A 17,691-nucleotide genomic window follows, 5' to 3' on the forward strand; every position below is an offset into this window, starting at 1 on the left:
CTTGCATAGTATGCACAAGGCTGGAGCCCCAGCACAGATTAAAAAAAAAAAAGTTTAATAAGATATTTATCATTTCTCACTATACCTCTAGAATCCACTTTGAGTACTAACAAATTGAATGATCTATTGTCTATCTGTAAATGCTTTAAAGATGACAAGGTTGAGTAACATTTTATTTGTTTTGTAGGAGAAGATGATGTAAACTGGTTCATCAGTGACAAAGACGTTGAGGTAAGTCAAATTGTTTTTAAAATTTTGAATTATAGGTTAATAAATTTTCCTTTGATACAAGGTTTCCTTTTATTTCATCACAATAAATTTAGAAAGAATCAAATGTTTTCAAAACAGCAGTAGTCAAAATAGCTTAGAAAGTTTGATTTCAGTATGTAAGTGATTTAACTTTTCAGAAATTTGGTTCAGCCTTGACTTTTATCAGCTGATTAATAGCCATAATGATATAGGTTCTTTCCTTTTCTATTTCTTCTGTCTTGATGAGTCCTCTTAGCCCACTGTCCTGGTACTGCTAAAGATCAACACCGGAAATAACTGCTTCTTCAGTGTAAGGAAATGGTTAGTCTATATTTAGGATATGGCAGGTGTTTGACCTTGTCAAATATTGGCCTTCTTGTGACAGATGCTAAAAAAGAATAGAAGTTTTAAGAGATAACTGTCCTACTTAGCAAGTTCAGCAGAATAACAAATAAAAGATGAAGATTGTCAAAGATAGGATTCTGCCAAATGAGATAAAAGCATGGTTGGGATTTATATACTCCTCTTTAAGTATTCCATATGATGTATTTTTTTCTAATATTCCTTTGCAGACATTAGAATTTGACTAGAATATAGGGCAGCTAGAATTGAGTAACTGTGTAGCAGCATGGATCTTTTCCTTTTAGAAATTATAATGCAGTCTTCTAGGCATTAAGAGTAACCCTGTGCTGTTCAAAAGAAGGGGGAAGGTGTTTAGCAGCTATGTGGTTACATAACTATAAAAGAGAACATCATAAAAACTCTATTCCCTAACTAAAAATTTAAGCAGGCTTTTCATTCAGAAATATGTGATGTAGATTTAGGTACAGAAGTCAGCAATGACTTTGACTCTGAATGCCACCAGAGTATGTAAATGATGCATATCAGTACCTCTGCTAGATCTGAACTATAAGTGGAAAAAGAAAAAAGAAGAAATAATGTAAACAGAAAAGAAAGAGCAGGCAAAAAGGAAGAGAGCTATATTTATGATGGTATCCCTTTGATGTCTTTCTACTTCTTTTTAAGAGAATGAGAGAGAAATCGTGAAGTTCTCTGTTGCTGGATTCAAAATTGAACAGATGTAACTATTAATTGTTTTTTCTTTAAAAAGTAATGGGACTGGGCTGGGGTTGTGGCTCAGAGGTAGAGCATTCACCTAGCATATACAAGGCCCTGGGTTTGATCCTCAGCACCACATAAAAATAAAAAAATAAAAGGTATTGTGTCCAACTACAACTAAAAAATAAATATTTTTTAAAACAGTAATGGGACTGATTTTCTTCTAAAAGGAAAGTTTTTTTAGTAGTATGAAATAATTTTTTTTTTTTAATTCTTGACTTTTTTCCCTCTCTTAGGCCCAGATAGGTAATAACAGATCATCCGGAAGATGGACCCGCCGATACTATTCTGCCAACAAAAATGTTACCTGTAGAAATTGTGACAAATGTGGCCATTTGTCCAAAAACTGCCCTCTACCACAAGTATGTTAAACATGTAATGCTTTTTTTTTACATTATTAAAGTCAAAATTTTAGTGTTGAAACCCTATAACTTTAGAATTCAAATCTGTCTTGTAAATGTATGTTAAATTTCATGTAGCTCACAGCCCGGCCTAGAGTAAAGAACACTAAATTTAGCATCAGAAAAACCTGGAGTTAATTCCAGCTTCCCATTACTAATTGTACAACCTTGGGAAAATCATTTAACTCTCCGCCTTGGTTTTCTTGTCTGTAAAATGAAAAGACTACATAAAATGAGTCCTGAAACACTTCCCTTCCAAAATTCCTTATGAAACAATTTGTTTCATTGTGGGATAATTTTCATTTTTAGAGAATTACAATTTTATTCATTTACAAATATATATTGTTGTAATTATTTTAAGCAGATACATCAGCCTTTGGACATCATAGAAATGAAGTTCTTAAACATTCCCTGATATATAGTAAGGTCTAATCAAACTTTTACCTTACTTATTCCTTTTTCCAGATGACTGTTTTTCAAGTAATTGAGACAGTACTTATATTTCATCTTTGTTTTTGCTGTTTTAGGCAAAACTGCTTCTTCTATATCTGCTCCTCCTCTGACTTAGCTTCTAGATATCCTCCTCATCCTATTTTTCTCTTTGATGCTTTTCACTTTGAATATTCCTATAAGACAATACATGAGGAGTGAATGCCCACTGACAGTCTAGTCATACTAGGACTTTGCAGCACCATGACATATAAATAGCTTGTGTTAAAACTCTTTAAGTTCAAACATTTTGTTTGATTTTACAGTTATACTCAGGATTGTTGTTTCAAATTAGAAATAATTTTATGTGGAATTATATAGAAAAAGAAATATTAATTTTCCACTATTTGACACTGAAATGTTTTGCTAAAGAGATTTTCTTTTTGTCTGCCACAGAAAGTCCGTCCCTGCTGCCTCTGTTCTGAGAGAGGACACCTCCAGTATGCCTGTCCAGCTCGATTTTGCTTAGATTGTTCTTTGCCTATGTCTTCCAATCATAGATGTCTCGAAAGGTCTTCCTGGAGAAAACGATGTGACCGATGTGATATGATAGGCCACTATGCTGATGTGAGTAAACTACGTATAATTGTGGGCAGTGTACCTGTTTGCAATGATCAGTATACCTAAAAGAACTTTTACTTTGCATTGTATAGAATGGTAGTCATAACCTTTTGGCCACTGAACTTGCAAAGCATTACTCTGAATATCAGTGCAGTATTCATGAGGAGGCAGCATCATTAAGTATTTTAGGCTTGTGCTAATCCTTTTACTTGATGTGCTTGCCAAGTAAAAGTTGATATTAAAGAGATATGTAATAAGTAACATGCAAAAATTTATGTACATTTGCATGAATATTTAAGTGAAAATATGTCGGATGCAGTGGTGCATGCCTGTAATCCCAGTTACTCTGGAGGCTGAGGCAGGAAGATCACAAGTTCAAAGCCAGACTCAGCAATGGAGAGTTGCTAAGCAACTTAGTGAGACCCTATCTCTAAATAAAATACAAAATAGGGCTGAGGATGTGGCTCAGTGGTTGAGTATCCCTTGGTTCAATCCCCAGTACCAAAAAGAAAAAGAAAATAAATGCACACTGAGCAATTACTTATATCCATAAGAAGTCTGATTTAATGTTGCTTATTGATGATTTTTTTACTGGTATAATAATAAACAGCGTTAGGCAAGAAGGACAGTTCATCTAAAACTTTAAATATGCTAGTCTGAATAGCTCTATTTTTAGGAGTAAAAGGAAAATAATTTAGACAACATTTCAGTTATTTGCAGCACATTAAAAATATTCCATTGAACATTGCATCAGTTGTAAATGTGTGTAGGCTGAGGGAGCTAGTTCTCATCACAATTTCAGAGACCAGAAGGGCTGTTAAAGCAAGTAAATACAGCTTTGTGGAATATATAGTTTTCTAAATTCAGTTTACTCCTAATGAATGTCTCATTAAGGGTCTGTCATTTTAGCTCTTAATTGCATCCCTTACTATGCAGTAACATATGTTTATTTTGTATTAACAGCTAATCAGTGCAAAGTCATTTTTCATGCTCATACCTAGGTGCTGATCCTAATTGGTTAAAGGGACATTCATGAAAGGGTTAGCTATCTTTCTTTTTTCAAGCATTACTTAATTATTAAAATTCTGCACAAAAAAATCTTTTCCCTATAATGTGTACTTCTCAAAGACATGATGGAAAACCACAAATATCGTTTTTATTTTTTTTTAATATTGAAGTGTGCCTTTTGCTCAAAAAATTAATATGGCTTTCTGTTGAAATGAATTTCAGATTAAAACAGAGTACATGTGTTTGATATGTGTGTTTTTTCATGTAAGTAATTGACAGTTATCAATTGTAATTCTTCCAGTAAATTTATTTATATTTGGTGCTGAGAATTGAACCCAGCCTCACATATGCACTCTATCACTGAACCACAATCCCCATAATTATTAATTTTTAAGCAGTGCTACAGTAAAACATCTTTTTATGTATGTATGTATGTATGTATGTATGTATGTGTCTATCTACATATGTGTAAGAGTGTTATGATTGTTCTGATTCTAAATGGAATTGTGGTCAGTTCATTCCAAAATAGTTTAAATTTATTTTTCAATATTTACCATATCTTAAAAATGCTAAATCCTGTCCTTTTCTTGTTGCTCTCTGCATTGAGTTATCAATTATAATTTTCTTAGGAAGATTTTCTAGTTTGGCAGTTATGTTTAAAGGCATCTGTGTTTTATTCCTTTGTTCTAAAGAACTCTTAGGAATATGTTCTCATTTGCCTGGGATAGCAGAAAGTAGTCAAGACATTATCCCAAACATTTTTCTAATAAGCTGTAGTACAGAACAGTTAAAAATTACTAATAAAAGGTTATATAATCAACTATAAGCTAATGTTATAGCTAATCTTAACTTCTTCATTTTGGCCTCTAATATATATTAAACTCTTATCTAAAATGGTATTGAAGATTCATAATCTCAGTGAATGTAAATTTTAAAGATAGGGTTAATCTGTTTGTGATCCACTTCAGACATGGCAATACTTTCCCCAAAAAAATCTGCCAGGAAGTGGGGGTGGAGGGGCAATGGTAATTACATGATAAATGTTTGAGTCTCTGGAGTCTGTTTCCAGCCTGCCCACCTGGTGTAGGATTTCCATGGAACTTCACCAAAGATGGACTCTGCTGACTTCTGGTGGAATGACTGATAGAGTCCTTCCAACACCCAGAACCTCTTCAGGAGGATTCACCTGGAAGCAGAGCCAAAAGTACTAGAACTGTTCAGCTACTCCTATACATAATTTAGAACTGTCTTGAAACCTCACATTCCACAGAAAGCATTGATTCTTTTGCAACCCTGTCAAATGCTTGCTGCTCATTCTTCCTTGACCCATATACTTGTGAGATGATAGGTTTCACCTCTTCCTTATTTGCCATGGCTACTTCCAAGTCATTACTTCTCCCTCTTTATGTGGACACCTTTGTATTATCATAGCCTCTGACAATACTATCCTTTATACTATCCTTTGTCATGTTCATCTTCTCACTTAGTGGATTTTCTGTTCAGTCACAGAAGACTTCTGAAACTCCCAATAACTATCAATGCTCTAACCCTTAATAAATTGAGATCAAGAAACTTCCACTTTTACTTTGTATGTTCCAGTAGCCAGCACCTCACCTCTGTTATGTAAGAGTACCAGATACATATGTGCAAAGAGAATTTGTGATGAGTCACATTCAGATCTTTGCTATAATGAAAACTGCTTGGAAATAACCTCATAGGTTAGCTTCTTAGCAAAAGTATTTGAAATTCCACAGTTAACAATACAAAGTATAAAAATATAGCCCACAACCTACTAAAGTCAACCTATACCAGTAGTACCTTTCAAAGGACAAGAATGAGGAGTATGGAAAGAATCCCAATTCTGAATCTGCTGTAGATTCTCACCTTGCCAACAAATTTTAAATGTACCAAGAATTCTAAAATGGGTATGCACATTCAAGTTGCATACAGTCTCACTCTTTGAGCTCTGTCTAACATTTCTAAGATAATGACATAATTGAGTATTTAATGTGTTTTAAGAACTATGAAGGAGTAGGTAAGGGCTTCATTCACTGCTGTATCCTCAGCATATAACAGATGCTCAATAGATATTTGTGTTTGAGTATTTAATTAATCCTCACAACCAGCATAAGAGGTATGTATTATTTATGACTCCCACGTTACAGAAGAAAAACTGAGACATTGCAAACTTAGGCTTTGTCCAAGGTCTCAAAGCAAAATGATAAGAACTTCGTGGATATACATAGAGAAAGCTTACATATTAATATTCTAGCAACTGTGAGTTTAACTCCTGCCCAGAGGATCTTTCAAGTTTCCTGTCTTATGTCTGCAAATGTTGTAGATCAAACAAGTATCTTTGATAACAAACTCATGATATTTAAAGCATCAAAGTTTTTCACTCTTTAAAGAACTTCTGAAGATCAGGAAAACAGTATAAAAGGTTGATTTTCAGCCACAGAACCAGTTCTGTTATACCACAAAACTGTGCTGCTCATAGGAGACCATCTCAGCTTCATTGTCTTTATTAATTATTGAATGGCCACTCTTTTTTTATTAAAGCATAATGATGGAGTCAGTCAAAATAAGGTGGAATTAGAACTCTTACCTCCTAAATTCTTTTTCTTTCTTTTGCAATTTTTTCCTTAAATTCCCTGCTTGGTGCTTTACTTCATCCCATATAAATAACTCCTTCACATGACCATTGTATACAAGAATAACATGCCATCTTTTGGGTAACACAGCACTTGAGCCACTCATTTTTAAACTCAGTGAGAAACTAATTCATGGGACATATTTTGCTAGATTCCTTGATTTATATATTTGATGCTAGGAAAAAAGTTCTCATCTGTTGTATACTAAAATATTTTTAGCAATTTAAGCGTATTTTAAAAAAGAGAACTCAGTGTATACTAAATAGTCTTTAACATACTCATTAGTACTTGGTATGCTTATTTTAAAAACAAGAATTCAATGTAAACTATGTAGTCTTTTTAACATATACATTGGTACTTGGTGCATGTTTCTTCAAAAAATATATATATATATATAAAATTGAAAACTAGTGTTTTAACATTCAACTTTTTTTTTTTTTAAGTTTAGTTTAATCTTAGGGATTTCCAGCAGGAAATACAAAGCCTCTAGTGCAAATCATTTTATACTTATCTAATATAGAATGGACTGTTACTTGAGTATTGTTTTTGTCCACATGGCTATTTAAGAGAAGGACATTTATTTTTGGCCTACTCCAAGGAGCTATAAATGGTATTCATATGCCTTCCTCCACTTATCCTCTCTACAGTCTTATTGAATATTGACTGAACTACTAAGCCAAGATTTGAATTAAAGACTTCCTTAATTCAAATATTTTGCTTTGTGTAATAGTGATTAGTTCTAGCTTTGTTCAAAAACATGTTCAACGTTCCATCATTTAAATAAATTTTCTATATTTGTTTACTTAACAAAAATTTGCTGGTTGCTTACTACATGCCAGGTAGTGTAGTCCAAGTACTAGAAAAATAGGATAAATAAGACACGTTCCAACCCTCCCAGCAGTGCTCTTAATATAATAGGAAGAGTGAACATGTTAAGAACCATGGGAAAAATCGATGAGAGTTCATCATGGTGATGATAATGAAGATAATGAAGATAAAAGTATAAGACTCAAAGCTTAGACTGACTTGCTGATAATATTGGGAGAATATAGAAAATGACATAGGCCATAAAAGGGAGCCAACTCACTGTGCCTGTCATACATAACATGTCACCTGTCTTTGGAAATACCAGCTACAGATTGATAGGCTGAGTGAGTTTTCTTATAAATATATAGATTTGAAGTAGCTACAAGTGTCTGTATCTTCTGAACACTTATCTACTTTCTACCTGTTCTTACCTTTGAAGACAATGTAAATTGAAGAAGGAAATCTCTAGCCATTTCTGGACTATTTTTTCTTTCTCACATTTTTTTTTCACTTATGAAAGCTACTTTTCTGTTGCATTTTAATTTCATGCATTGTTTTAACCCTGCAAAGAGTGACTCACAACATAATCTAGAATCTGACTACTTCTCATCCTATCTACCACTGTCATTCTGGCACAAACTATGAGCATCAACTGCCTGAATTATTATAAACAGTTTCCCAATTCCTTTCTCTTTCATATTGTATTTTCAGTGATTGGCTAGAGTAGTCTTTTTAAGTATTTCCAGACTAAATCAGTCCTTTATCCCAAATGCTCAACTATGACCTTGCATCTCTCTAGGTGTAAAAGCTAAAATTCTTATAATTGCCCCCCAAAGACTATATGTGATATGACTTCTTGACTGCATCTCCTATAGTAATCCCTGTTGCTTCCTATGCCTGGTCTCTTCACTATTCCTTCAAAGACCCAAACATGCACTTACTTGTTCTTCCCCTAGTTATCCACCATAGCTCACTCCCTTATCTCCTGTGTCTGTCCAGATATCCCCTTCTCATGAAGGCCTACTGTGTCCACACTAATTAAAATAGCAAGTTTCCGCATATTCAGCCTTTCCTGCTTTGTTTTTTTTCTATGAACTGTATGTCTTTCTTTCCTGTCTCCCCTAATTAGAATGTAAGTTCAGTGTCCGCTTTTAGATAGTCACTCTGATAGCCTCAGCTTATAAGAACAGTGCTTCACACACATAGGAACTCAGTAGGATTATTGAATAATGAATCAATGAATGAATTAGAGATGATAGATTCCACACACCCTCCATTTGCTTCTGAGAGTTGTCAAACTTACACACGAGCATATAGGCTGAGATAGTGTCATCTTGACTCATTAAGAGGTAGACTTCCCTAGTAATGTTTAAAATCAAGCTACAACTGACTTTCCAAAATTCAGAATACCAAGCGTACTCAAAGAAAAATGAAATTTCTAAAGCAAAGGAAATTCTTTTTTGTGTGTGTGTTTCTCTCAATCAACTCTAGTTTTTACGAAACATATGCATTGTTACCAAATAATTTTCTTAAATATTTTTGCTTTAATTGAATACTATAGGTATTTTGCAGTCCTGTGTTTTTGGCCTGTCGACTACCATGTTTTTTACGGGAAACTAATCTGTAACTTGTGATGAAAAATATACTGTCAGTTTCAGTCGCTTGAAATAACAAAATTGAAGAAAAGATTAAAGATTCAGATGGTTTTTTGGAATTCAAATAATCATGGCCAAACTAAATTCCTGTTGATTTTATTTGAAATCAAGACAAACCATTGACTTATATTTAGAGGTACTTAATGAAAATTTCTAAGTAAGAGAAAATAAGTAATAATTAAAATGTGGTAATGTATCCCTTCCCTTTTGTTTGTTTGTTTTGATGTTGTTTTTTCCTTTAAAGTGCCACAAAATAATTTGAATATACAAAAGCACAATTCTAAGGAAAGAAGGGGATAATTCTGAAACTGAAAAGTGGTCACTGAACAAACTGAAGTATCAGAATTATATTTATAGATTGATATGCACCTTCAATTAAATGTATAGTTCTGCTGATAGCTGAGCATTGCACCAGCCTTTGGAAATAAGGAAAATAAGACTTAGGTAATTTTGTTGCCCTCACTTTATACAGCATTTTATAGTTATTTAAACATAATGTTGGAGCAAGAGGACATAATTGGGATCATTGATTTGCTTAATAAAAGCTTATCTGAGAGACCTAAAATCCCCAAGAAATTTAGATTTCTATCCTTAGAGGTCTCCTATGCTCTTGATAGCAGGTGCATAACTCATGATAATGTTAGTGAAAATTGCATATGTGTTCATTGTTCAAGGAATAAATCCCAAAATCAACAATCAATAATTAATTGGAACTGTTCTCACCCAATATATAAAACTTTTTGTATGTTACTTTATGTGAGTTCTACATTTAAAACTGAAGTTGTGTAACTTAGGACATTTAAAGTTTGAAGAAGAAACCAACCCTTATTTTGAAATTCTACAGTTTCCTTTGTGGTCATCTCTAACCTAAAGAATTCCCTCTTCCTATATATAGTACATCCCTTATTGCCTACTGTTAGCCACTGCAAGTGTATCTTAAGGCTTATTAACAGGTTTGTTTTCTTTATAGAAACTGTTAAGGAAAATTTGTAGAGAACAAAGGCAATTCCCTTTCTTCAGGACTGTCCCTGTATGATCAATCTTTACAGTAAATTGGGCAAAAAAATATACATATCAGATTATAAACATCGAATTTCCTCAGCCAACTGGGATTAAATTAAGAGAGAGCTCGGAGACAATTAACTTTGCCTTTACTCATCTTTTTATTGTTTCATTTGTGTAAAAAGAGAGAAAAATATAATTATTTATGCAAGATTTCAGTTTAATAATAATTATGATTTTGGTTTGTTGTACAGCCTTCTGCTGATTATTGCCTTGATAAAAACAATAACAGCCCACTTCAGCAACTTAGCAAGGCCCTATCTCAAAATAAAATATAAAAAGATCTGGGGATGTGGCTCAGTAGTTGACACCCTTGGGTTTAATACTCAGCACCAAATCATCATCATCATTATCTATTTAAGCCAAGTTCAGAGTCTCGCACCCAACAACTCCGGAGGCTGAGACACGAGGATGATGAGTCCAAAGCCAGCCTCAGCAAAAGCAAGACACTAAGCAACTAAGTGAGACTCTTCTCTAAATAAAATACAAAGTAGGAATCGTAATGCATTCCACTGTAATTTATTTTTTAAAAATCAATAAAAAATAAATTGATAAATAAATAAAATATAAAATAGGACTGGGGACGTGGCTCAGTGGTCTAGTTCCCCTGAGTTCAATCAAAATAATAATAATAAACTATTTAAAATGTTGAAGAAACTTAATTATGTAATAAGAATATTAAATTAATGGGCCTTTGAATTAAATAACATTAAAATAATTATTCCTGAATCTACAAATATTAATGGAATCTACAAGTATATGGAAAAGCGTATACTCTAAGAATACTAATGATTGTAGTGAGATGATTTTGGACATAGAGGAAGAAATGGCTCAGTTTTTTTGTTTGTTTGTTTGTTTGTTTTGTTTTTTTTCCTACAGTGCTAAGGATCAAACCTAGGACCTCGAACACACTAGAAAAGTGCTCTATCGGTGAGCTACATCCCAGCCCAGTACTCAGTTTTTAAGTTTATTATTTCATACTGTGTTCTCCTAAAGGTTTATTATTTTTATTTAGTCTGTAATATTTTAGATAGGAATCAATTATGAAATAAACTACAGTGTCTCAATATTAAATCCTCTGTCTTGCCATTCTAACTACTCCTACTACACAACAGCTGTCTCTCTGGTTTAGAAATGCTTATATAGGACCTTTATCTTAATATATTGAATTTGAATGTTTTTTGTTCTGTTTTGTTTTTGTGCTAGGAAATGGACCCAGAGGTGCTCTACCACTCTGTTACATCTTCAGCCCTTTTTATTTTTTATTTTCAGACATGGTCTCACTAAGTTGCTGAGACTTACCTCGAACTTGCAGTCCTCCTGCTTCAGCCTCCTGAGTTGCTGGAATTATAGGTGTCCACCACTGTGCCTGGCAGGAATGATCTTTAAAAGAATAGATAACAGCTTTCAATTGGACAAAACATTCCTACTTTGTAGATCTCCGTAATTGTAACTCCTTCTGTATTCCTCACAGACAACCAAAACTTGAGTGTGTCTAAACTTTTCCATGACTGAGTTGATCAGAGATGCTTAGTACATACCATCACAGCTCCTATTACTAACTAGATTTATTTTAAAAATCTATTTTTTTTAGCCAATAAAAAAGCATCATAGGAATATATAGTGAATTGGTAGATCAAAAGGAAATAGATATGTCCTCAAGTGAAATAAAGTCACTATAGGAAATAGGAAACTTGAGAAAGTTCTGACACATTCTTCACACATCATAAAAAGGATATTCTAATCAAAAGATCACACGTCCAGTATGTGAGAGAAAAAGACCTAGGCCTAGACATGAGCAAGTATTTTTGAATGTCAAACAATTAAAAAATCATACATCCAGACAGATACACATGTGCGAACACACACACACACACACACAAATCAGATTTACATCAGACTTCTCTTGTTCACTGCCAAATTCCAGAACACATTGGAGACATCTCTAGAGTCTGGAGGATTCTGAGGGAAAAAGATGATATAGCTAAGCAATTGATCATTTCTGAATTTAATGGAAAAGTCAGAAAATAAAATAAGCAGAAGTAAACAGTGAAAACATGAAAGCATAGAGGACATGTCTGAGTGCTTCTTGTTAATCTGGTTTTAAACAAGATGGTTTCAGGAAAAAAATTAAATTTTATATTATAATGTGGAGCACAGATAATTCCATAAAATAAAAGGCCATTTGTTTTCATTACATGAAGAAAAATAGTCCATACAACCTTAACATTACTAGTTTAAAATGAGGAAAATAAACAAATAATATACCAAATGATAGGAAAAATGGAAACAAAAGAAACAGAAAAAACAAAAGCATAAAATATGAGAAGAAAAATAGGACCAAATATATCAATTATTACAATATATAAATGAGATTAAGCTCTCTTATTAGAAGACAATGATACCATCAAAAACCACAAAGGAAAAGGAGAATAAATTTACCCTAAAATTTTCTGTTTGTTCTCTTATCCAAAGAGGCCATAAACAAAATTAAATAACGAGCCACAATTTGGGTCAATTTCTTTATAATACATATGATAGAATAATTATCTGTAGTATATAAAAAGCTATTACAACTCAATATGAAGAAAGGTAAATACCTCACCAATAATACCTAATGTTAGGAGTTGGGGTTGTGGCTCAGTGGTAGAACACTCACCTAGCACATGCAAGGCCCTGGTTTCGATCCTAAGCACCACATAAAAATAAGTAAGTGAAATAAAGATATTGTGTCCAACTACAACTAAAAAATGAATAATATTTTTTAAAAAATACTGCTGGGGAAATAGCTGAGTTGGTAGAGTGCTTGCCTTGCATGTACAAGATCTTTAGTTCAATCCCCAGCACTGCAAAAAAAAAAAAAAAAAAAAACAATGTTAGGAAGATATACCAGAAAAGTACATTTAGATAGTCTTGAAATTTACTAATGGATTTTACAGAGATATAGCTATAAGAATGTTCACTTCAGAGTTGTTTATAAAAATATTTATTGATGGGAATGACTTAAGTAACTTGTATCCTTGAATATTATTCCACCACTTAAGAAATGACAACAATATGAATATAAAAATATAAAGAAGTTGCTAGTACGTTAAATGAAATATACTAATTGCAAAACAATATGAAGTATATATATTTGTGTGTATGTGTATGTAGAAAAAAGTTTGGAGTGAAATATTCCAAAGTGTTTGCTATAGTATCAGAATTATAAATGAGTTCTTTTATGTCTATTTATTTTTATTTCTATTTTTATAATGAATTTGCATTTGTTTTATAATTTTTACCTTGTATGGGTTTATTCACATACCATCTTTTTATTTAATGTGCAGTATTCAATAAACATTTTAGGAGTAGTATAATCAGTAACTAGTATAGTATAGGAATAGTATAATCAGTAATCAGTTTGTTTGCTTTTGCAGTACTGGCGATTGTACCCAGGGCCACACACATGCTAAGCAAACAAGTGCTCTACCACTGAGCTATTATCCCCAGTTCAATTAACCAGCATTTGTATTGTCTTGTTATTTATTTTAGCATAGTATCTCTTTCATTGTGGTTAAGTTTGTTTGCCTAATGGCAAATAATGTTGAAAATCCTTTCGTATGCTCATTTTTCAACCTTGTATCCTATCTTCTTTGGTAAAGAGTCCAGAACCTTTCCCAATTTTTAATGAGGGTCTTTATTTTCTTATTCATAAGTTGAGTCAAAAATATTTTTTCCAGTCCAGAGCTTATCTTTTTATTCTCTTTGCAATGTTCTGATAGAGTAGTTTTTTTTAAATTTGAAGTCCAGTTTTTCCTTTTATCAATTTTTCCTTTTATGGATTGTGCTTCTGGTGTCATTTCTAAGAACTCCACCTGACACCAGATCAAAAAGACTTTTTCTCCTGTGTATTCTTCTAGATATTTCATAGTTTTATATTTTATATGCAGACCTACAATCCATTTTGATTTGACCTTTGTATAGGTGTGAGGTTTTAGGTTAATGTTCACTTCTCACCATTTGTTGAAAAGGCTATCCTTCCTCTGTTACACTGATTGTGCATCTTTGTCAAAGATCAAATGGCAACAGGGTGTTGTGGTTCATTCTTGTAGTCCCAGCTGAGCAGAGGATCAGTTGATCCCAGGAGTTCAAGATCAGCCTTGGCAACATAGCAAGATTCCCACATCTGTCAAAATCAAACATCAAATGGCTGTGGTGTGCACTAGTTTATGATCTATCTGTCTTATCACAAATGCCACAATATTAATGACTATAGCTTTATAGTAAAATCAGGTAGCGTGATTCTTCAAACTTTTTCTTTTTTTCCTTTGCTGTACTAAGGCTTGAATCCAGAGCCTTGCATATGCTAGGCAAGCACTATACCATTGAATTCTATATCCCCAATACTTTAAATTTTTTTTTATTTTAAAACAGGGCCTTGATAAGTTGCCCAGGCTGGCTTCCAACTTGTGATCTTCCTGCCTCATCTTCCCAAATTCCTGGGATTACAGGCTTGCACCATCATGGCTAGCTAAACTTTGTTATTTTTTACAAAATTACTTTTGCTCTTCTATTTTCTGTCTCTTTTCGTACAAATTCTAAAATTAGATTGGCTCTGCCTATAAAAATTCTCCATTGGATGTTTAAAAAAATTTTATTAGTATTGGATTTAGTCTGTGGATCACTACATCAAGTCTTCCATTTTATATACATAGTATGTTTTGACATTTATTTAGGTCTTCGCTAGTTTCTTTTATCAAAATTTTGTAGTTTTCACTATATACATTCACTGCATGTTTAGACTGATCCTTGTTTTATTTTTCTTAGAGCTGTAGCATATGGTATTGTTTTGATTTTTAATTGTGTATTGCTTGTATATAGGAGAAAAGTTTGGGGTAAAATATTCTGAAATATTGGAGCTAGGTTGTGGCTCAGTGGTAGAGCACTTGCCTAGCACATGTGAAGCACTGAGTTCCATCCTTAGCACCACATAAATATAAATAAATAAAAATAAAGATATTATATCCATCTATAATCCATATATAACTAAAAAATATTTACTTAAAATATTCTAAAATATAGTACTTATCAGAAGTGATATAAGTACAGGTAATTTATTTTTGTTTACCTGTATTTTCTATTTTTATAATGAATATACAGTACTTTAATAACATTTGATATTATTTTTTAAGGTGTAGATTTTTGGATGAAAGTTACTACAGTATCAAATAATACAACTCTGGACCTAAAGGTAATTATTTGTTTACCTGACACATCCAGGATGCTATCTCAATCTTGGGAGAAGAGAAAATTTACCCCAGAATTCCATGAGAATTCAAGAACCAGAACTGGATAACAGGGCATGATTATAAATACATAATTTAATGTAGTTAGCTAAAATGAATTATGTGGTGTTATAGGTGTTTGTCATTTTTGATGGACTTTAAATTATTAGTTTGTGAATAAAATTCTTGAAATTTTATTTTAAAATTATTTTCCTTGTGGTATATCTCTTATGAATCGAATTCAAAACTTCTAAAACTTTCTAGTGTGCTTAAAGAGAAAATAAGTTGTAAAACCTTTGAGACTTAGTTTACCAATATTTCAGAATGTTAACACGCAGAATTTCATGGTTCATTGGCAATACTAAAGGGCTTGTGACAGTTCTAATTGATGGATGCCATCAACATAAGTTTTATTGTTGTTCAGAAGTATTTTCTTTTTTTTTTTTTTTTTTTTTTGAGAAATAGGGATTCTGAATAAGTTGAAAGTTATAAAGATGAAACTAAAAAAGGGAGAGTTAAGGTGCTTGAGAGCAGGAAATAAGAGCTCTCTTTCCTTGTGCATATGGATTATATATTGACCACCAAATCAGCTAGATGGACTCCTGGAATTATAGGGATTTATTCCCCCCAAGTTTCTCCTTCCTGGTTTCCATTTACAGGCAATGGATCTTTGATTTCTGTTAAGAAGGAAAAGCGAAAGAGAAAGTGAGAGAGAGCGAGCCTAGTAAGGAATGTTTTTTATTGTAGAAAAAGAGGTAAGTGTGAATAAGCTGAAAACTGAAGAAGGAGGTCTCATCTTTTGAGAATGATGTGGAATATTTTGGGTTTTCATCAATGGTTAAGATATTTTAAATTTTTATATTCAGTATTTATAAAATACAAGGACAGATTTTCTGATCCAATATGCTTTTCTTTGTATTTTTGAATATCTAAAAGCATTATTGAGTAGACCTCAGCTATATATATGAAAATAAATACATTGCACTTAGTAGATGCTGTTTCTATTCACATACACACACACACACACACACACACGTATACACACACTCACACATACATACATACTGGAGTACTTTACCACTGAGCTACATTCCCAACCCTTTTTATTTTTTATTTTGAGACAGGGTCTCACTGACTTTCTTAGGGCCTCACTAAATTGCTGGGGCTGGCCTCGAACTTGTGATCCTCCTGTCTTAGCCTCCCAAGCCATTGGAATTATGGGTGTGCACCACAACCACACCTTTTTTAAAAAACATCTGTGAGAATCTTTGTTTTGTTTTGTTTTCTTTTGTTTTTAATTTGTTCTTCTGGAATTTTTTTTTTCCTGTGTTATATCTGTATCAACATCTCACCCAACTGTGTGATGTTGGGTGAGAAGTTGATAAAGATATAACCTTCTCCTAAGTTTGACCACATATCAGAATTGGCATGCTGCAATAGGATTTCATCTACTTTTTTAAACATTTTCTTAGTTGTAGATGGATACAATATCTTTTTTATGTTCTGAGGATCAAACCGAGTGCCTCACACATGCAGCAACTGAGCTACAACCACTGAGCTTCAACCCCAACTCAGATTTCAGCTATTTTATTGATGCTGTTTTCCTATAATCAGTTTCTTCATTGGAAGTATGGAAAGTACCAAACTGTCATTGTAGCAATAATTGACACAGTTGAACACTTGATGTATTATCAGTCATTGTTTTAAGGACTTGATGCTTAACACTTCTAATCATTCACAACAGGCCTTTGAGGAAGTACTATTATTCTCATTTTATCAATGAGGAAGAGACATACAACTTGCTGTAGATAGTAAATAGGAGATCCAGGATTTGAATCCAGCCATTTTGGCTCTGGAGTCTCTGATGATAGCTACTATGTTTTTGTATTTCATTTTACTCATTTTCTCACATTTTTTACTCTACACCTAAAAACCAGAAGGTATATCACAAACATTAGCAACTATTTTTAAGATTAATGTAATATTAGTCATCTAGAATCACAGTCAAGACATTTCTAGAAAGATTGTTTATTCCTTGATATGAAGATTTTTTAAAAAAAAGAAATAATGTTAAGATAACCTGAATATAATATATCTCTGATTTGTTTTATTTTGGGTTATTTTTATATCATTTCTGATGAAATGGGAACTATTTTATTTTCAAATAAAGCTGAAATGTAATCTACTACTGACAAACTTTATTCCTTCATAACTGCACTTAAGTTAGGAGAATATCAAAGAGGAATATCTTTGAGCAAAAAATTAGGCTTGTCAGTTTCCCTGATTACAGAGGATTAAGAGTATAGGGATTGATTAAAATTTGACCTTGGGTGAAAAATGATTTTATGAAGTCTGATTCATTTTGGAGGCAGCTTAGAGATAGAGACCAGTGCATCGTTTTTCATTTCCATACTGAAATGGA

The 17,691-nt window shown here is 32.8% G+C and overlaps 1 protein-coding gene across 4 annotated transcripts in view; it reads left to right on the forward strand.

The window, feature by feature from the left end:
* The window catches only part of Zcchc7 (zinc finger CCHC-type containing 7), a 225,980-nt gene that overhangs the window by 174,654 nt on the left and 33,635 nt on the right, over nucleotides 1–17,691 (forward strand). For all 4 annotated transcript variants that reach the window (XM_021726992.3, XM_005326291.5, XM_021726993.3 and 1 more), the window contains 3 exons: nucleotides 188–231; nucleotides 1,605–1,730; nucleotides 2,655–2,825. In XM_021726992.3, coding sequence (XP_021582667.2) covers nucleotides 188–231; nucleotides 1,605–1,730; nucleotides 2,655–2,825 — 341 coding nt within the window. The remainder of the gene's footprint in view (nucleotides 1–187; nucleotides 232–1,604; nucleotides 1,731–2,654; nucleotides 2,826–17,691) is intronic.

This window comes from Ictidomys tridecemlineatus, chromosome 4 (assembly GCF_052094955.1).
Source record: "Ictidomys tridecemlineatus isolate mIctTri1 chromosome 4, mIctTri1.hap1, whole genome shotgun sequence".
Lineage (NCBI taxonomy): Eukaryota > Metazoa > Chordata > Mammalia > Rodentia > Sciuridae > Ictidomys > Ictidomys tridecemlineatus.